A 20,660-nucleotide genomic window follows, 5' to 3' on the forward strand; every position below is an offset into this window, starting at 1 on the left:
CATACCATATTTAAACCCCATAATAATAAATAGAGTAAAAAATATAATATAATATAACATGAAATATGTTTTTTTATAAAAATCTGTTTATTTCCCCTGCAGGTGTACCTTTAGAATGTAACATTAATAATATCCAGCATTTGATAAAATATCCCCTTATATATCCCTAAATAAAAACACACAATGACACTGAGATATGTGCGTGGCAGCTGTAAACTCCTCAAAGCGTACATGTTCTTGCTTTTTCTGCTTTAATTTAAATCAAGTCCAACATCTTCTTCAGCCGCAAGCCTCTCAATGGCCGCCCAGTCCATCTTACTCAAAATGCTGCTGGTGCTTATGGAAAGGGCGTCCAGCCAGTCGTCGTTGTTCTCGGCCAAGCCCTGGAGAGTCAAGAATTTTACTTCATACATTTGTCCTCATTGTATTGCATGACACGGAAATAATTTACTGCTTTATACCTGCTCTGTGTCTCTGCAGTTAAGCCCGAGAATTGAGCGGATTTCATGAGGAACGTCCCACGGACTCATTACGTCCCTTTCTTCTCTGTCCTTAGACATGTGTGACACGTCCGGCGGTTTTACAGGCTTAGGCGTCATTGGGGATTTATTTAACCCAGTCTTGTTGCCTAAAGTTTGTAAAAAAAAAAATATATTTATAAATAATTACAGTACAGTAGCATAGTAATAATTGAATTGATAGAAAGTCAATGTATATTGAGACGTTTACGTTGGATGGTGGTCTTCACTTCAGGTCTACCTCTTGGGTCTGTGAGCATGCCTCGCCGTGTGACCTGGGACAGCCGGTCACCAGGAAGTGTGCTCACTGATCAAATATAAAAAATAAAAAAAAAACATTTCTTCATTTTTAAAAACCATCTTCAAATACATACATCGATCAGGCATAGCTTTATCACCACCTGCCTAATATTGTGTTGCTGCCCTTTTTGCTGCCAAAACAGTGCTGACCCATTGAGCATTAACAGCATTAACTTTTTCTGCAATTTGTGTCACAGGAGGTCATCTGATGGATCCAACCACAAGGGCCAGACTTCGCTCCCCACGTGCATCAAGTGAGCCTTGCATTTGCATTTTTCCTGCTTCTAACACGTCAACTTTGACGGCAAAATGTTAACTTCCTGCTTAATAATACCACCCACTAACAGGTAAGATAGAGATAATCAGTGTTATTCACTTCCCCAGTCATAATGTTATGCCTGATCAGTGTATTTACTATACAATACAATCAAATAAGCAGAGGATAAATTAAAGAACCAGCTCTATGGAGTCCAAATTTGCTGCTTAGGGTCCCGGGTGGAGCAGATGAACCTCTCTTCTGCAGCACCACAGTCTTCCCGAGCGTCGCAGCAGAGCGCGCTCGTCCCCTTTGGCTCTTAGGGCTTTTCCTAAGAGGCCCTTTAAACTGCATCCGACTCCTGAAACATGAAAACAATTCTCAATGACGTTTATTGAAATGTACTGAGGTAAGGCCATGTGAAGCAGAGGATGCATGCTGACCCAGGCTGGGAGTGTTGGGTCTTGGGTTCAGTGGTGCTGTTGCAAGGAGCAGGGAGGACGAGTGGGGTAGTAAGCATGTCTGTAAGAAGCTGGCAGGCCTCATGTGCTCTCTGGGAGTGATGTTCTAGCAGAACTGCCCTAAAAATACAAACAAGCTTTGTATTATTTCTTTAACTTGACGAGTCTTGTTCATATTTATATATTACAGTAAGCAACACAATTTTAGCAGTTTTGAAGGTAGTGATGCATTTTTTTTATAACAGGAAAAAAGAAATTGTATGTTTTAACACAAATACTTACTTGTCTCTTTCGTGTTTAACTTTCCTGTTGATTGCCAGGTCTCTAGAGGACAGTTTCTGTTAAATAAGTCAATAAAATAAAGTAAAAAAATGAGCTAATCTTACACATAATAACAAACCGGATAAAACAGTAGGTAATAAACACAAAAAACAGGAAAGACAGAGCCGGACCAATGGATTTGGAGAAGTGAAGGGAATTCTCTCCCTCTCTCTCTTCTCCTCCCTCTGTTTATGGTACTTGTCAAGTCTCTCTCGCTTTTTCCTCCTCATCCAGGTTCTCAGCTCCTTCCTTTCCTCCTCCATCATGGCTATCATTCGCTGCTCCTCTGGTTTGCTGCTCCGCCAAACAAAAAGAAAAACACTCTTCACTTTCGCTTTTCAATTATTTATTACTCCGATTACTCATTTGCATTATTCCTTTCCACGTGGAGTCACGTCATTCAAAACAAGATCATACCTTCTCGTCCTGGGCACTGAGGGAGAGCGATGGAGTGCTGAGGGTGAAAGCGCACCTTCTTTCACCAAATCTCCTAAGATGTCTGCGACATCACTTAGTCCACTCAGACCCAATATGCTTTTATCCAGCCTGATGATGAATGAACACCATCTTTAGTTGTTTGCTCCAAAAATAGCTAGAACTTTCAACCTCTCTAAAACCATGTGATGGTGTTCAGAGTATTCATTTCTGTTAGTTTATCGAAGAAGAAATACTTACAGGTCTGAATTCTCCATCAGTGATCCAGTCAATTCTGCCAAAATATAATCAAAGATGCATTAAAACTTTTGGCACAACACAAAATGAGAAGCTCTTGTGAAATAAAAAAAAACAGCAGGTATATATGGAGAAAGAAGAGTGTGCATTAACCTTGGCTCACGTCCCCGAGAGGCCGCTCCGATTTCACTGTGGAGAAAAAAAGAGCATCAGTTTTAGCACCGAGTCCAAAAGCTTACACTGCTGAAATTAAGACTAGAAAGATGGAAATCAAATACGGTTAGGTCAGACGTGTAAGGGAACTGCATTATGATACCTGCAGGAGGGGTGTGGCCTTGATGGAGTATGTTCTGTATGGACGGTGAGGCTGGGTAGAGAGAAAAGCGCCCCCTCTGACTTGGAGGAACAATACTGTTCGGTGTGGAAGACAAAAACCGTCCCTGATCCTGCTCTTCTTCCGCCCTGTTCACGTTCACACGGACTGAAGGTCTCTTTGCTGAGTAAATATCAGATCCTTTAATAATGAACACTACTCTTACATATAAGAGCGAGTCTTAAGCCGAGTCATGTGAATACTGTATCTGAATACATGTGAATATTTGTAAGTGCTTCTGTATCTGTAATACATAAACAGGGTAGTGTCATGCTGCTGGAGGTAAAGTGAGGTTCTTGTTAATATTTTAAACTTAATTATTACAACCGCACACCCTGAGGGTGTTTATTCCATAGCAAATTGGCAAAAAATATTCTAACCTTTCTTTGGAACTCCCAGCATGCTGGAATAAGGTTCCTCTTCCACACTGGCCATCACAACAGGTGTTAAAGCATCTATGGTATTTACCAACTGAAAATCAGAAAAACACATATACAGTACACTGAGCAGGCATAAGATTATGACCACCTGCCTAATATTGTGTTGGTCCCCCTTTTGCTGCCAAAACAGTTCTGACCCAATGAGCATTAACAGCATTAACGTCTTCAGCAATTTGAGCTACAGGAGCTCATCTGTTGGACTGGACCACACGGACCAGCCTTCACCCTGTCGCCGGTTCACCACTTTTTCTTCCTTGGAGCACTTTTGATAGATACTGACCACTGCAGACCGGAAACATCCCACAAGAGCTGCAGCTTTGGAGATGCTCTAACCCAGTTGTTGTGTTCACAATTTGGCCCTTGTTTAACTCAAATCCTTACGTTTGCTTATTTTTCCTGCTTCTAACACACCAACTTTGAGGACAAAATGTTCACTTGCTGTCTAATGCACAACACCCACCAACAGGTGCAATGAAGAAGAGATAAATCATTGTTATTCACTTCACCGGTCATAATGTTATTCCTGGACTAGTGTATGTTTACATATACAGACTTAATTTACAGTTCTCTTATTTTTGCACATTGTACTGTATAACATATATAGAATACGGCCATTTTGTGTATTTGTTCTGTACTGTTTGCTTTGGTATTGTCTGGTTGCACTCTTTTATGTCTTGCATAAGGTTGCACACAATGCACTTTATGTGGCTACGAGAACTTATTTTAGTCCTTAGCTCTTTGTTATTAAATGTAGCTCTACGTTGTTGAAAGTAGCTCTACGTTGTTAAATGTGGCTCTATGTTATTAAATGTTGCTCTATGTTGTTAAATGTGGCAACAGGGTACTGGAGAAACGTTGTTTCATTTCACTGTGTACTGCATCATCTATATATGGTTGAAATGACAATGATTTAAATGAGAATTTAATTACCAGCCTGGTGTCGGCAAATTCTCTGTCCATGTGGTCAGCGATGCTCTGAAGAGCTGCCAATCGAGCGTCCATCTCAGAAAGACGAGCTGAGACTTGGCTGCGAGAAAACGTGCGGCCTACCAAGAAGCCCGCTGGCACGGCCTCCTGTTGAGCTCGGAATTCAGTCAGCATCTTTACTGTGACTGGATCTCTGCTAGGTTCTGGCGCTGAGAGCACAAGTGCAGGAGGAGTGAACGTTACTGAATAACCTGGAACAGGAAACAAACATTTGGAGCTTTGGAGGCTCACCTGAAGTCTTTTCTGTGAACAAGTGTCCAAATCTTCAGACATCTATTTTACAGGATGTCACAATATTATTTTAAAATGTCAGTACCTGGTAATTCAGCAGTGTACTCTTCTGGTCCGAGCTCGGCATTGGTCTGGGTTGGGTTGATCACAGAAGCTGCGAGATGATGAAGCTGAGCAGATGTAGGAGGAGGACCGGATTGGCTTGTGACAGAGGTTTGGGAAGAAGTCAGGTCCTGTAACTGAGAGCCATCCTCCAAATCGATCACACTGATGGACTCCTGGCCTTGAGCACTCTTAAAGAGAGATAGTAATTGTTTTAATAACAGTGTGAAAGAGATTCTGGCCATGATAACTGAAACACTCTTCGTTACATTTAACTGTCACAAAAAAAAAAAAAAACATTTTCTTCATACTTTTGGACAAATAAAATTTTATTATTACCCTATAGGCTTTTGGCTCTGTGTGACCTGAGTTCTCTGGCTGCTCTGAAGCCATTTTCCCATAGTCCTGATGGTCCAGGAACACCTCAGGAGGAGCAGTGGAAGCAACATTATTGTCCACATGTCCAGCACCTAGCAAATTGAAAAATTAAATTAATAAAATGTTTTATGTACAGCAAAACAGTGCAACATTTGACAATATTGCATTCCAGCATACAACCAAGTGAATCTTAATCCTAATTATGAGTGGAAAAAAAGATTAATTTGAAATAAAGAAATGACAGGAAAATTTAGCCTAATACATGAAAGCAGATTTTGTTAATTAGTTCATGATATTAAATAATTTTAAAACTACTGTGATCTGTAAATATTTCATGGACATATATGTATATTAAACTAGACAGAGGTAGCTTTGCATTAAAGCTGACTTGTCTTTCTTTAATCTCATAGACAATTTTACATTCCAAATCCAATGTGCAATTTAATCTGATCCAGAGTGGAGAAAGGAGGTTATTTGTTGAACTCACATGTGGACGAAGACGCAGGAGGAAGTATTGCTGAAACAGCTTTATCAATTGTGATGCAAGGTGAGGCTTTACAAGACAAAAAGGAAAAATCAGCATAGTTCACGTTCTATCAACACCAAACTGCTATGAGAAAAAGCATCACACACCAGGTTCTGTGTTGGTGCAAGCGTCCTGGATTTCGGGAGGCCGCTTGTGCATGACTGCAAAAGCATGAAGCTCTGCTGATGTTGCATGAGCTTCAGACAACAGCCTCTGACCAGTCAACATTGACTCGAAACAACCTAAAGAAAAAAGGTCAAGTCATCATTTTAGTAAATGGTCATTATTAGACTTCAGAGAACTGGTTAAAGGACTCCAAGCGATTTGTGTGTAAATGTACCAACCTAAAGGAATGGCATAGCCACCATCATGAGTAGATTTGTCTTCTTCAGGCTCCTGTTTAAAAATATATATATATATATTGATTTTAAACAAAAAATCCATGATAAAAATAAGCCATGTAAGAAATATAGCATTTGAATGTTTGCACCAGTAGTCAGAAGTAAGCAGTCAGAAAATATATTCAAATAAAATGCACACACATTTTCGAATGTATACCTACACTCATAATTGTTCCAAATACTTCTAATGTACAAAAACATATTTCGACTTTAAGAAAATGCACATTGGCCTCAAGTTTTACTGCAACACTAGCAAATTTGTATTTTATCTAAAGTAAACATTCGGTGAATTCTATTAAAGCTATTCCTAAAAGAAATACTCAAAAATAAAAATACACATTCCTGGCAGTAATTTAAAAAAAAATCTCTCTCAGTGTCATGCAGTTTTTTCCTAATGGCAAAGCTGGTTGTTTTACCTGAGATGGAGGGATTATAGACTCGTCTGGTCGGAAAGACACAATTGTTTCCTTTTTCTTTCTATCTTCTCTCCTTTTAACCCTCAAGAAAAAACATTAAAAGTTACATTATCGAATAGAACACATTGAAAATGTCTTTTTTCAGTCATAATATAAAAGCATTAGAAATCAAATCATATGCATGCTTACTAATTAGCAGTTATAACAAATAAAAAAATAAAAAATAAAAATAAAATACAGAATAACGGATTTCTTTAAGTGAAACTGAGTGATGCGAGAACGTTAGGTTTATAAATTCAGTTCCTGATTTAAAAAAATGCACAAATAGGACTACACTTTCAAGAATCTAGGTAGGTACCTCTTGCTGGAGAGAGTGGCTACGAGTTTCTTTTGGATCACTGTGTCTGCCTTGAGGAGTTGGAGCTTAGAGCTCACTTCCTGTTTTGTTTCTGCTGCCCAGGCCATCAGCTCCTCCAGAGGGATTAGGCGAGGATTGGGCCGAGGAGGTGCACTGTATCTCAAACCCTTAACAAATCACATGGCAAACAAATTAACAATTTTCATTCAACCGATAAACACCTGGATATCCCAAACACTGTGTTAACTATTGACTCCTTGTGGCTACTAGGTGTTTATTTTGAATAAAATATATAGAATTTTATAATATTGTGCATGTCTGTTAAAAAAAATTTCTTCATAGATGAAGATGTGCAGTGCTTACAGTACGGGATGAGTCTGGCTCAACATGGAGTAACTGTGGTTTGGGAAAACTGACATTGGGTACAGTTGCTGCTGTGTGCGGCTTTATCGGGGCAGACAAAGGGATCTGGGGCAGTTGGATGGGTCGAATCTGGGTGTCGGGGGGTAAACGCAGAAGAGGGAGTCCCATATCGGACCCTGCCACTTTAAAAGCTGGATGGCGATGAACTGCTTCTCTTTCTCTTCTTTTTCCTCTGTCTGATGAAGCTTGACCGTAAGGTTGACCTTGTAATCCGTATTGATTTAGATTTCGTTGTGGAACTTGTGACGTTGGCTCAGCATGCTTCTTCTGACTTTCTAATCTCCTGTACGTGGTAGACTTGTGCTGAATGGGAGCCCAGGCCTCTCTCACAGGGGCAGGAGGAGAATGAGGAGGGTGCAAATGGAGAAGTTTGAGACCCTGTATAATCGGAACAGTCTTATCAAGTGGTCGATTCTGCTGGGCTGCTGGCACTGAGGCTTGATTGTCCACTGTGGTAAGAAGTCCTTCAGAGGGAGGAATGAAATAAGTTCTTTCTTCCTGTTTTTTCTCAGGATTAATCGTCAGCTGTTGCAGTTCCTGCAGCCAAGCAAGTAAAAAGAACAAGTAAGCAATTTAATAATAAGCTACCTGTTATTAAAAGGACCTTGTTTATAGGATTTACCTGAGGGTCGAGTCTACTGTTTTCTATATTAATATTCATTCCAAGATTTGTTTCCACCCTCTTGAGATCAACAGCTCTGGGTTTTCTGCTCTGTAGTTCCAAATCAGTTCTTGGGTTATTCTCTAATCTTGTGTTTTGGGTGTCAGGAGGGAGAGTATCTGAGGACTGGGCAACAGTGGCTTGAGTTTGTGGTTGTGCAGGCGCCGATGAAGGAACACTGAACTGTGAAAGCAGCGAATTGGTGTGAGTGAGGGGCAGGTTGGCAAATGAGGCTCCCACCACTTGCATAAGACTCATGAAGTTGATCTGCTGCAACTAAAATGGAAATACAATACAGTATTATACAAGGACAGATTTTGTGTAAAGAACAACTACAGCCCCAATTCTAAAAGTTGGGACACTGCGTAAAATGTAAATAAAAACAAAATGCAATGATCTGCAAATCTCATAAACACATATTTTATTACTAATAGAACAAAAAAAACAAATGTTACATTTTACACAGTGTCCAAATATTTTTTAATTCGGGACGTATTAAAAACCTGGTATTTGTTATGTACCTGAACTAATCGGAAAAGCTCATCCTGGAGCAGCTGTCTGACTGGGTCATGATGAATGTTTTCTCCATTCTGGACACTTTGAGGAGGGTTAACAGTCCCTGGTTCAGTTGGAGGATTTAACACAAAGGGGAGGTGTGGCTTTTTCTGCTGAACAGGCTCAGGTTCAGGAGTGTTGATTGCAGGACTGAAATTTCAAAAGCACAAGTTAGAACACATGCACTATTTAGAAGCCTCACTATTGCAATTAATACAAAAGAACACTTAAATATGTTACAAAACACAAAAAAATAAATCTGGTTGGTGTTGGTCTGTTAATAAGATCAAATAGAATCAAATGTAATTATTTCAATTTAAAAAAAAAAAAAAAAAAAAAAAAAAAAGGTTGTGTGTGGAAAAAAAGGTATAGATAAAAAATCCTTGCTTTAATAAAAACATTTTTTCATGCCAATAGATCAAACATTTTGTAGAAAAAGGAACACCTAAGATGAGTAAATTTTAACAACTTGAAACTTACAGTAAATACACTATACTTGCCTATTTCTTGGATCTTTTCCTGGTTCTGCAGGTTCAATATTCAATTTGTCAACGTCCTTTGAGCTGCAATGCAGGGATCATTTTTTAGATTAACACAGAAGCGCTTAATACAGACTGAAAACAATCTCAAATGCGTCACTTTCTGTTTACTCAAACACTGCTGTACACATACACATGCAGGAAATGAGCTGTATTTATATTGTCACTGTGGCAACTCTTTGATGACTCTTGGTGCTTTTATAGACACTTGCTAAAGTCAACTCTTTAAATGTGTGTTTGGAATAAACTAACGCATTTTTTTTCAACATGTTGTAAACTCACAGAGATTCGGTGGAGTCATCAGGGGTCGTGGAATATTCCAAATCTGCCAGTGTTAAAGGCTGAAAAGAAAAAAATAAACAGTCTTATTAAGTTAAGACACAAAACAAAGTAAAGCTTAAAGGTTGTTTTAGCAGGCAGTTGTGTTTACCTGGTCTATGGGTCTAGGTGTTTTGCTCTTGGCTCTTAAATGTAGTGAAATATTTGGCCCAACTGAGGTCTCTTCCAGGATCTCCACAACACTACTGTCACCTGTAAAACCCCATATAACTGTTCAAAACAGTGTTAATGATTTAAACACCTGTGTATAACATTTTGTTGTTGACAATATTTAAAGATAGTATTAATAAATCAGTGGAGAAAAACAAATTTAAACTGAGTTATTATGGAAGTTCTTTTTTTCCAAATTTTTTTCAAAACATTTTAAACATTATTGAAATACTGCTTAAACATCAATCCTTTTATACTTAAAATGTTAATAAGGTAAGGTGTCTAAGTTTAGAAAAAGAGCTCTACAGATTAAGATACAGTTTTCCACCATGACTCTTACCATCCAAGTCAGTCATGGCAAGTGGTTCATTCACTCTTCTAACACTCTCTTCTTTTATATCCAGATCAGAGGTCATGTCCTCGTGCCTATATATGTACGAAAGATTTTGCTCATCCTGAAGCTCATCAAACTCACACACCCTTCAAAAAAAAAGACAGAACTGTAGAATAAACACTATGCAAAGTTTAGTTCAGTGTTTGGTCTACAAATGACTTTCTGTGCAATCTGAGTCTCACAACAAAAGCCCCATTTTGAAGATCAGTTTAAGCCAAATGACACATAACTGTCTTAATGCTTACACTGTGTTTATTCAAAAAGCACTCACTCAGAAGCATGTTCATGCTGGGGGTCCAGATCAGGCAGGGTAATGGGAGTTCCGGCAGAGGCAGAAGGATATCCAGTATCCACGCTGCTTTCTCTTTCACGCTTCCAGCCTAACTCCAGTGGCAAGACCGGAGCCACAGTGGCTTGAGGTTCTCTCTCTGGGACCTGCAGGGAGGAAGCAACACTGTTGTAGTGAAGCCTGTTGATCTTGTTCAGATGTCGAAAGAAGTTATATATTAACAAAATTCTTAATATAAACTAAAAAGCTAGACTTGGACTGAGACATACAGAATATAGACTTATTAAATACAGGCTTTATGTAAAAAAACTAATCTGAAATATACATTAAGAAAGAAATACATACATACATACGTACATAAATAATGATTTCAAAATGTGTTCCACTTCTAGCTATATGTATCCAAAGTTTTTTATCTTCTATTTATTTTCACATTTTAAATATCTCACCCTAATTTGAGCACAGTGATGGTCAGTCCTCATTAGGGCTTTGGTGTATCTCTGCTTCAGCAGCCTCAGAGCAGAGAGCACTGCAGGAGCTGAGGTTTTAGCCCTAATCACCACTGGCTCACTGACACTCCTTGTCTTCTTCCTGCTGAAATGAGGGAGCAAGACACTCCTGTCTGCCCAGCGCAGCATCCATTCCAGCAGCCTGGCCAGCTGGGGAAACTGGGTCTCTAATTTGGAGTCCAGTTCCAGCTGTAGATCCACATCAGGACAGGAGATTATCTTTAAGGAACAGTGCTCCATTTGAGGGATGCCTGGAACAAAGTTTGGAATAGGACCCGATTGTGTGGTGATCATGTTCTGACTGAGGGGCACCTTATTCTGTCGTCGAAGGCTAAACAAGCCTGGCTGTTTTCCAGGAAGAGGCAGAGCACCTGTGCTGGTGTGAGGTGTGCGAGTTTCACTGTGGAAAGAAGGAGAAGGGCCGATAGTGGGCAACGGCTCGGGAGACTCAGAAAGCATGCGAAAGCAGCTGCCAGCATGAAACACGGGAAGCTGCGCACCCTTTTTTCGGCCAGCCTGCCGTCTTTTGAGCGCCGTCAGCACATCAAAAGCGTCAGAGTGAAGCTCTCGGTCATGCAGACATGATGAGAAGCTACACAGCAATGGAAGCTCAGATTCCTCAGCTTCCAGACTGTCTTTCTCCAACATATAGCTTAAGAAAAGCTCTAAAAAGCATGGATACTCCTCATCCTCAAGTTCAAACGCCCATGTCCCTACACAGGGTGATGTGAAACTTTTATGTTTTTGCTGTGTTTCGTTATTTTTTTGTTCATCTTTTGATTTGAATGTGTTCTGAGGTTTGGGTGCCACAGAGCTAAAAATAAAAAAACAATTAAAAAAAAGCATGAGAAAACTTGCACAATAAAATAAATTTGATGTTTTCCTAGACTTACTGCTAATAAACATATTATTATGTAATGTATTGATAGAAAGTTTAATGTAATGATAGCAAGTAATGATAGCGAGTTTAAGGATACCTTTTATGAGGCCTATTCTGCAGCTCTGGTGAATGAGGCTCTGATATTGTATCAGCCTCACTGACCACTGGGGGGCACTCAGAGTCTGTGAGTGTGCTGTTACTCAAGTTAGTGCACTGAGACAACCGATCAGATATGGCACTGGCTCCTGCCTTTTCCTCCTCTTCCTCCACCTCCCAGACATGCCGCTCTAGTAGGATCTTGCTCTTAGCCAGACGGCGCCCCTCTCGAACCCGTTGCCTCCGCTGCGTCTGGATCAGCAGAATCAACGTCACTTCCTCCTCTTCCTCATGCATTTCACTAGCCTGTGTGACTGGACATTAATAGGTAAGTAGATAAATGTGCCACATACTATTAACATTAAAGGGTGTCAATATTATTAAGTAATGCATTGTAATGTACAGAGTCAAAATAAATACTCTTTAAGAACCCAATGGTGTATTTAAATAACTAAGTAGTATGTAAGAAATTAATTACGGTGTGAATAATAGCTAATTCAGCAAATTCAGATTAATTAATTAAATATTTGCTGTTTAACCTTGTGTTGAAGTGGAAGCCTGTACATCCCTGGATCTTAATCTCTGCAGCAGTGAGGTGTACTTCTCTCTTAGAGGCACTCGGACTGATTCCTCCTCATCTGGAAACACAACGACTAATGTCTCTGCCACCTGGAAGAAAATAAAGAAAAGAAAAGAAAATAGGGTGTTTAGAGGGATATTAGAGAAAAGCGCAGACTACAGTGTTGTGTATGTGGCGTTTTTGTTTTCACCAGTGGAATAGCAGGAAGTTCAGCCACAAGGCTAAGCACCAAGTCCTGCAAAGTCTCTTCAGCGTTTAGAAAGCGAGAGAAAGGCATTAGGCGGCAAACCCAGCGCAGGACCTCCTCGCACAAGTCACGTGCGCTGTTATCTGTAACCTAGAACCACAAAGAACAACATGTAGAAACACATCCTTTATGAAGCTCCCCGACCTATAATTTTGTTGTCATGTTTACCTGAGAGTCTTTCATCTTGTTCCTTGCAGCTTGGTACCTTCTACAGGAGATTGTGAGATGATCACGAACATGGAGCATCCAGCACAGCCCACATAATTCCCGAAAGCATGCTAAGTTAATCAAACACACAGATTGTTACCATCAGGTTTCCTACACATTAATGCGGTCACTACTCACACATACACACCTATAGTTTGTATGATGACACTGTCCATGTCTTTGGAACCTACACGGAAAAACCCATGGCGATTAGTAAACTTCTTCAAACCTTCTGGAAGGTCATCGTTAGGCTGCGTGTGTCCCTTCCTGACCTGTCAAAGCAAACACCACAGGCATTCATGCAGTTAAAATGGTCCGATGGCTGTGGATTTTTTGTGGGTAGATAACGGTTCTGAGAATGAAGTGCACAAAGCATCTGAAAAATTACCTTGCGAAAGAGTTTACGGCATCGATTTAGACTGCTAATGTACCACTGCACTGCCGGATGGGTGCAGTGAGAAGCTCTAAAGAGAAGCAGTATTCGCTGTAACACTGCAGCTACACTGCAACGTGATTCCCTCTCCAAAGCCAACAAAATGTCACCAATGGTGTCCTGTCAAAAGCATAAGAGTTAAGTGACTAAGCTTTAATTAAGAAAATTGTCTGATGGCTAAAACTTATCAATGCTCAGTGGTGATCTAAATGGAGTACCTGTGTGTTAGGAGCAGGTTGTGGGCAGTACAAAGGAGGTGCAGGGAGGTAGAATGCAGGAGGAACCAAAGCAGTTAATGAAGAGGCATGCCCCTTGGCTGATTCCAGCAGCTTGTTGAGAGGCCGGGACAAAACATCAACATCCGCCATGACTGAAGCCTTTAGGATCTCCTGTGCAGACACATGGAGCAGCTCCATGTCCCCAAGCTCCACAATATCTTATAATATAAAACAGACAAGTGGCTTAAGCAACTGTCATTATTACTGAACTCTGTACCGCTAAACATTATTCATAGAGCAAATTAAGTGGAAAAGGAAACCAAATAATGCAAAAACCTGGAAAGCTTGTGAAGGTCTTGTCTTGTCTGTCAGATAAAACTCTGCAGTCCAATAATGACTCTAGCTGAGTCTGAAAAATAAAGCCAGGCTGCAGCTCTGCAGGAAGGTGCAACTCTCTCCATCTTAACCTACAACAAAATGTAACACTTATACCATGAGCTTTTAAATGGAACGTTTCAATGAGATAAACCATACATCATATATTTTCTCACTTAATTAGCCTATAATAGAATTTGACTCTAAATATGTTAATATGATATGTCTGAGTGAAATTTTTTTTTTACATTTGATTCTGTAATTGTTATTTATTCTATTATATATTTATTATTAATTATTATCCACACTTTATTCATTTCTGATGAATCCAACAAAACTGCACTGAAATATTCATACAATTTACACACAGCTTCTTACATATGCAATGCAGATCAATATAAATCAAAAGTGTGTTTAGTTCAAAAAGTAAGCAACCTGCAAAAATCACAGTGAAGTCTGCAGAAGGTGGTATAAGCCAGACCAAGAGAGGCAGCCATCTTCCAATCCCCTAAACTCTGAGCCAACCATGCTGCCTCAGGAATCAGCCCCCCTAGAAGGAGGAGCTCCAGAGCATACTCCACTGTCCATACTCCCGAGAGGTGCTGTGACCTCACGGCGGCTGCCACCTGCTGCTGACAGAGAGCCACTTTGCGTCTCCCTGTCGCTGTAACAGCAATATCGAAATTTTTACGAGTGAGAAATGAGAGCCTGTGGTTACCGGTGATTTTTACAGAGCTGTTACTCACACTGTGGCAGATGTAGAGGAGGCAAGATGTCCACGTTGTGTGGTGAGAAAATGGCTAGCGGCTGGTTGGTAAAGTAGGATGCCATGAACCTGCCAAGAGACTGGACCACAGCACAGGCAGCCTCGCTATTCACCCGTTGCGGGAGGTACAACTCAAACCGAGCCTCATCAACTTGAGTCACTGATGGTGGATAATACTTTATATTAGATTTGATAAGCACAAAGCATATACAAGATAAAAAAATTGTCATGGAAAATTTGACTGAAAAGATCTCAAATTTTTCACATGAGCATCTGGTGAAAATGAGATGATATAAGTTTTCATCAATTGTATAATTTCTCAGAAACGTACCCACAGTATCTTCTAAAGTCAGTAGCTGATTGGCCATGGTGTCACACAAAGCCTGGGCTTCCCTTAGCTTGTACTGAAACAGCTGGCTAAAAAGAAGAGCCAGACAGTAGCGCGTCTCCAGGAAAACTGTCCTCGGTCCAGCTGTTTAACAAAAATAGACAGGTACTTATGACAGCAGCACATGTTATCTAACCTGAGAGTAAAGGATTTACACTCACATTGGCATGATGTAAAAAAGAAGCATACCTCTTGTTCTCTCTTCCCACAGCTGATCTCGCCAAACCTGGATGCACTCGCTGTACTCACCAGAAATGAAATGCTCCTCTCCTGTACTCAAAAACCGAAATTCATGCTTTGAAAATGTCTTAAACTTATGAAGCACTTATGTATCTTATTGTATCAATAAATAAATAAATAAATAAATAAATAAATAGTGTGTCACCTGTTATTCTGTACAGGGCAGGATTGTCCTCCAGCTGATCTCCAGCTCTCTGTAGTGACTCTTGGATTTGAGAAATGACCTTCGACATATTCTCTAGTTCCCTTTTTTGATTTGCTAAACTACTTCTATTTTGTAACTCAATAAAGTACTGCAAGGCCTGCTTGTAGATCTCTCGCCATATTGCCACCAATCTAAAAACCACACAAAGCCCATTTATAACACATTAGCAACCATTGTTCTCTCAATGAGAGAAGCTTTATCCTTCAATTCATCTTATTTAATGTTCTTTAACAATCAGAGGTACCTATTTGATGGTCTGTTAAACACAGATATCGGAAAGCTCGCAGCATCCTCTTGTAACAGTGGGATGCAGAAGAGGTCTGAAGGACAAAGATCATCTTTTGCGTGCTGCACTGCTTTTTGAGATAGACTGTAGGTCTGGTCCAGAATCTTTGAAGCATTCCGGAGGACAAAAAGAGCTGCCATGAAATTCTGAGAGGAGCAAACAGCGTGTAGGGACGAAGGGAGAAAAAGACGAACAAAATGTCGAGCAAGATCGAGAACGACTCCGAAGCAGCTGTTGCCACTTTTATGGGAGGAATCCCATGGCAGAAAGGAGAGCAGAGACCTGAGAAATTCAAACACCCTATCTTGTTTGTAAGGTTGTATCAATGGATCAGCTATCCGGAGAAAGCGAGCCAAACGAACAGCGCAGGAAATGGTGTATTTCAGCATGCGCTCTCTCTGATCCATAGTATCACCAAGCGAAACACCAAGAGCCCAGGCAATTAGCAAACTCCGCTGTGCCCTGCTCAGGTCTTTTAAGAGAGCTGAGGAATCTTGGTCTGAATTTTCCGAATCAGCCGGGGACTGTGCATGAAGTGTGTCATACATTGAGGCGAATTCTAACCTGCCCCTGTCCTCCATAACCGAACCGGCATAATGACCCTCGTCTGAGTCATCATCATCCTCAATCTGAAGAAAGAATTAAAAAAACATGAGAAAATCCAATAATACGGAAAGACCAATAAGTTCAAGTCACTTATTGACAGAATTACCCGCTCCATCATCAGCCTTGAGCCTCCTGTGGATCCTCCACTTTGGAAAAATTGAGGCAGCATCGATTGGGGTGTCTCTTTTTCTTTCGGTGCCAAGAGACTAGTGGTGAATTTCAGAGTGGACATGGACTCCAGTCTAGATGTTACCTGGGGCTGAGCAACCATACAGATTAACATACCTGGTACTTTTCCACACAAAACAGAACATTAATTGTCTGATCAATGCCACGTTGACAGCATTCAGGCTTTGGCTCACCAGCTCTGAGTGGAGAACTTTGCGTGCTCTCTCCAGTGCCTGAGTCGCCTCCAGCAGGAAGCTGCTCATCAGCGAGGAAGAAGCAGGCCGTCTGGACATATTCAGCGCTGTCACCATGTAACCATCAGACACAATGAGACATGGCAGCCTCGGGTGCCAGGTCACAGAGTACCGCTGTCTCATCGGGTCACGAAGAGACACGCTAGAGCTGGACAAAGCATCATCAGGTGGCTGCGAAGGCACTGGAGGTCTGTTGGGGGGGAGGGGATGTACTAACTTAAAAACTCTATTTTTTGTGCATATTAGCATGCATTAAAGAAGGTCATAAATTTTCACATCATTACAATCAAACATGCTGGAAGGGACAGGCTGAATTAGTGGGCTTTGTGGCAGCACAAATTGTAAGTTTGTATTGGGAGCAAGCAGAATTTCTACTTCTCCGGTACTTACGTGAGCACAAAATGGCCATGTTGGAGGAGGAAAAAGAGAAAGCGGATGACTAGAGATGTGAGAGAAGAATGGAAAAAAGGTGGTAAAAGAGGACAGGGATCAGAACAAGAAAGTCAGGACGAGCATCCGTGAAAAAGAAAATGAGTAATGGATATACACACACAACCTGAAACAGCAGGCAGCAGAAATGATGCACCACGTGTAATAACATTTATCCACAAATATAACTCAAAACCTGCTTGTCGTCTTTTATTCCGAAATTAAACAGCAACATTTATTTACAAACAGAAGTTGCAATTCCAATCACAAAAATTCATATTAAAGCATTCATTCTAATGTTTTGGAGTTATGTTACTGTTTCTATAGTAACCTCTCATTGTATGTTGTTTTAACTGTAATGGTTTAATGAAAAAAAAAAAACACTTCAGGCTGTGTTGTCATGGAAAAAATAACTTAAAAATGAGCTTGGAGGTGGTCACAGTAAGCTGCAATACACATGAAATTTTCAGTATTTCGTTCCCTAACAGGTATAAAATTCATGACTGTGTCAGAGCACCACAACTCTGCTCACCTGTAAGTGACTAGCGGATGAAGAGGCAGGAAATGTGCAGGGCCGAACTCAATGTTGCACCCGCTTGTTGAGAGAGAGACCAGCCCTCCTAAGCGGGACAGCATCAGGATAGAGCCTCTCTTCAGTATACAGGCCAGATAGAGACCTTCTGGTGTCCAATTCAAACAGCTCACCCAGTACGACCTTCAGAAATCAACATACCGTCAACATGGCTTCTGTATAAAGCTTCAAAATAAATAAGGACAAAAATCTTGTATCTTCTTCGCTCACCTTATGTATTTGGGTGGAATCGCAAGCTTTTTACTGCCACATCCTCCAAGTGAGCTTGATACAGTCACAAAGTTCTGCACGCTTATGAATAATGCTTGAGTTGCCTGTTCATCATAATAACATATTAGAATCCCTTCCTAATATTTCATTAATCTGTTAACAGTATCAGTAACGTGATGACGGGAAACTAGATACATGTTCATTTTGTAATTGAACAACTTTACCCTTGGATCTTTCTGGTTAATGATTATTGCTAACAGTCGTCCATCGGGTGAGAATGCCGGCACTAGCGCTCCTCTTGACTTCACCGGCTGACAGGGAGGTACAAGATGGCCTAGGGGGTAGGACTTAGTGACCCAATGGGTGCTGTATTGTTTCAAACTGCAAGAAAGACAAATCTTTATTTAATTAATTCTTAGTTCTAACAATTATTTTGCTTCACACCTGCTTTTATAGAATCCAACCTGTTTTTCCAGATCTCTTCCCACTGAATCTTCAGGAAAGTGACAATCAGCTGCTCTCCAGCAGTGAAGACAAAAGCACTCAGGCACACATCACCTACAGCCTGGATACAAATACAGGAAAACTAATTTTATACCTACACATATAAGTATAGATTTATAAGTATTGGGACACCTGATGTTTTTCCACCCATATGCCATGTCTCCCCAAACTGTTGTATGCACACAGTTGGACTTGGAATCGGTAGCATTACATATTCACTTCAATGGAACTAGGAGACCCACATCTGTTTCAGCATGACAAGGTCCCTGTGCACAAAACTAAATCCATGGAGATATGCTTTACATGGGTTGGAGTGAAAGATCTTAATTGGCCTGCTATAGAGCTTTGACCTCAACCTTACTGAACACTTCTGTGATAAATTGGAACTCTGTATGCTCCCCAGGCCTCCTAATCCTACATCAGTACCTGATTTACTAACACCCTTGTGGCTGGATGATCACAAATCTCACCTACAGAATCTAGTGGAACACCTTGGCAATTGTCACAGCAAAAGGAGACTAAATGTGGAAAACCTCAGTGCAGCTCTCACCTGGCTCTGGACAAACATGCAGTGAAGACATGCCTCTTTGTCTTTCATTGAGGGAAGCTGTGAATTTTCTGATGCTGTTATCTGACTCCAGCATCCCTTGACGGTGTTATCCCGAAAGCTGATTAGATCCTGAGGCACCAGGCATTCCCACAGGAAAACCGTTCCTGTGACAGAGACCAGGAGTACCCTTCGTCCGTCCCCTGAGACCAGCAGAGAAAGACGCTGGGAGATTGATGTGCCTGTGGAAGACAGACCTGTTTTAGCAAGATACTTTTACATAAATAAAAATGCCATTGCTGTACAAATACACACACAGACCTTTACCAGCAGAGACCAGCTCATACACTGCAGGCACCGGTGTAACCGTCTTTAAGGAATCTTTGTCTCTGTCCCACAGGAACACCTCTCCAGAGAATAATATACCAACCAGCCATAAACCTACAGACACACAGCACAGAAAAGACACATGAAATGTTTGCAGGTTCTCAATCCTGTTTTTTTGGACGCCCCCTCGTCCTGGACTCGTTGTGAAAAACACTCACCTGTGCTGGAAAAGAAAAGGGGCTGTGTTGGGAACCTGTGCATTACAGAACGCTGTGAAATATCATTTGAGATAAGAGCTCACCGTTTTGAGAGCTGGACATCGTCAGCACTCTTGGTAGCAGCTGATGCAGTTTTGGGATCTTCTTCTTGGTCTGTCCTGAGCGTAAATCGATTTCGCTGATACGATTGTCATCCAAAAGAAAGACTCCTTCCTTCTCCTGGGAAATATAATACAAGAACAAACCCTAGGCAATTACGATGTGTATGGACTTAAAGAAATCCTAATCAGACTGGTTAAGAGGTCACTTTCTGGTCTGAGCCACAATGAAACATCAGTCTCACCTTTCCCAGCCAACAAAACCTCGGCCATGGTTTTCTCCTCTTGATGCTGGACGACAGCAGCACCTCGAGCTTCACCTCCATGTTCGGCGTCTGATCTGAGAGACTTCAGAGGTTCTGCGTTTTCTGCCTTTTACGCTGCAGTTCATGTTTAAAATGAGGACATATTGCAACCAGCTGGCTTAACGCCTAGATAATTCCTAGATAACGGTCGGAAAATCTGGTCTATCACCGCAATAATAAGATAAGAAACAAAAAAATATGAAAATGTAACTATAATAACCAGCTACTGACCGATAAATAACATTCCATGTTTGTTAGCACACTAGCTAGCGACCTGAGATAGAACCCTATGATAGAAACCAAGCGCTAAAACAAGCAAAATATTCTTTATGACTATTCCATAACGGGATTTCCATCTCTGGCAGAATGTTACAATCATGCCAAAACTCTAAAACAAATAATATTTGTTTACAATTCATAACGGTATTTTTTTTCTTTCGAATTTCCCTCCACTTCCGGTGCTACACAGACTCCCGTTTCGTTGCCATGGAATAAGACGCGTTCACGACGAAGAAAGAGCCCGCGCGAGAACGCGCACAGGAGCGGCGCCCTATTGGGATCAAGAACTGTCAAAATGCATAAAAAAAAAAAAAAATCGGCATTTAAAACAGATCAGCCAAATCAAATGTTACCATATTTAATACCATTAATAAATTCTGTACTTTATTTTTTACATTTTGGTACAATATAGGTAATTAATCGGATTTCCTAATTCCATGTATAAAGAGTGTGATGTGCATCTGAGAAAAATATTTGTCAATCAGAGCAATATAATTAAGTAGAACAATACAAATACAACCGACTGTTTTATATTATGCATTATTCATATTTATTATTATTATTATTATTATTATTATTATTATTATTATTATTATTATTATT

General features: G+C 40.5%; 1 protein-coding gene across 5 annotated transcripts; it reads right to left on the minus strand.

Annotated features, from left to right (window-relative positions):
• Nucleotides 1–68: 68 nt before the first annotated feature.
• On the minus strand, nucleotides 69–20,287 carry cplane1 (ciliogenesis and planar polarity effector 1). Of its 5 annotated transcripts, none has more exons than XM_083567730.1 (53): nucleotides 19,719–20,287; nucleotides 19,459–19,594; nucleotides 19,152–19,271; nucleotides 18,834–19,072; nucleotides 18,244–18,344; nucleotides 18,004–18,160; nucleotides 17,780–17,883; nucleotides 17,510–17,692; nucleotides 16,489–16,738; nucleotides 16,233–16,385; nucleotides 15,479–16,149; nucleotides 15,175–15,365; nucleotides 14,979–15,059; nucleotides 14,733–14,873; nucleotides 14,382–14,561; nucleotides 14,071–14,299; nucleotides 13,597–13,727; nucleotides 13,261–13,478; nucleotides 12,998–13,162; nucleotides 12,758–12,881; nucleotides 12,571–12,680; nucleotides 12,346–12,492; nucleotides 12,115–12,244; nucleotides 11,577–11,889; nucleotides 10,540–11,413; nucleotides 10,073–10,236; nucleotides 9,748–9,833; nucleotides 9,349–9,449; nucleotides 9,201–9,259; nucleotides 8,880–8,942; nucleotides 8,346–8,529; nucleotides 7,786–8,100; nucleotides 7,104–7,700; nucleotides 6,741–6,907; nucleotides 6,383–6,464; nucleotides 5,910–5,961; nucleotides 5,673–5,807; nucleotides 5,527–5,592; nucleotides 5,001–5,131; nucleotides 4,645–4,852; nucleotides 4,272–4,477; nucleotides 3,282–3,372; nucleotides 2,845–3,024; nucleotides 2,682–2,717; nucleotides 2,532–2,565; nucleotides 2,274–2,402; nucleotides 1,988–2,150; nucleotides 1,818–1,873; nucleotides 1,518–1,655; nucleotides 1,275–1,435; nucleotides 730–825; nucleotides 462–628; nucleotides 69–383 (listed from the first exon to the last, which is right to left on the minus strand). In XM_083567730.1, the coding sequence occupies exons 1-53, from the start codon at nucleotides 19,797–19,799 to the stop codon at nucleotides 252–254; spliced, it is 9,228 nt and encodes a 3,075-aa protein (XP_083423856.1). In that variant the 5' UTR covers nucleotides 19,800–20,287; the 3' UTR covers nucleotides 69–251. The 5 variants fall into 5 exon arrangements, with proteins under 5 accessions (XP_083423856.1, XP_083423855.1, XP_083423854.1 ...); XM_083567729.1 differs by having other exon boundaries at nucleotides 4,272–4,519; XM_083567728.1 differs by having other exon boundaries at nucleotides 9,748–9,887.
• Between the last annotated feature and the right edge of the window lie 373 nt (nucleotides 20,288–20,660).

Source organism: Silurus aristotelis (assembly GCF_946808225.1).
Source record: "Silurus aristotelis genome assembly, chromosome: 18".
NCBI classification, from domain to species: Eukaryota; Metazoa; Chordata; class Actinopteri; order Siluriformes; family Siluridae; genus Silurus; species Silurus aristotelis.

Bases quoted from the DNA above. Each gene is read 5' to 3' on its own strand.
- cplane1 (XM_083567726.1), bottom strand. From the start codon at position 19,799: ATGGAGGTGAAGCTCGAGGTGCTGCTGTCGTCCAGCATCAAGAGGAGA. The intron at 19,595-19,718 runs GTGAGACTGATG...TATATTTCCCAG, and splicing joins GGTTTTGTTGGCTGGGAAAG to GAGAAGGAAGGAGTCTTTCT. The intron at 4,520-4,644 runs GTACTGACATTT...TTCCTGTTCCAG, and splicing joins GTACACTGCTGAATTACCAG to GTTATTCAGTAACGTTCACT.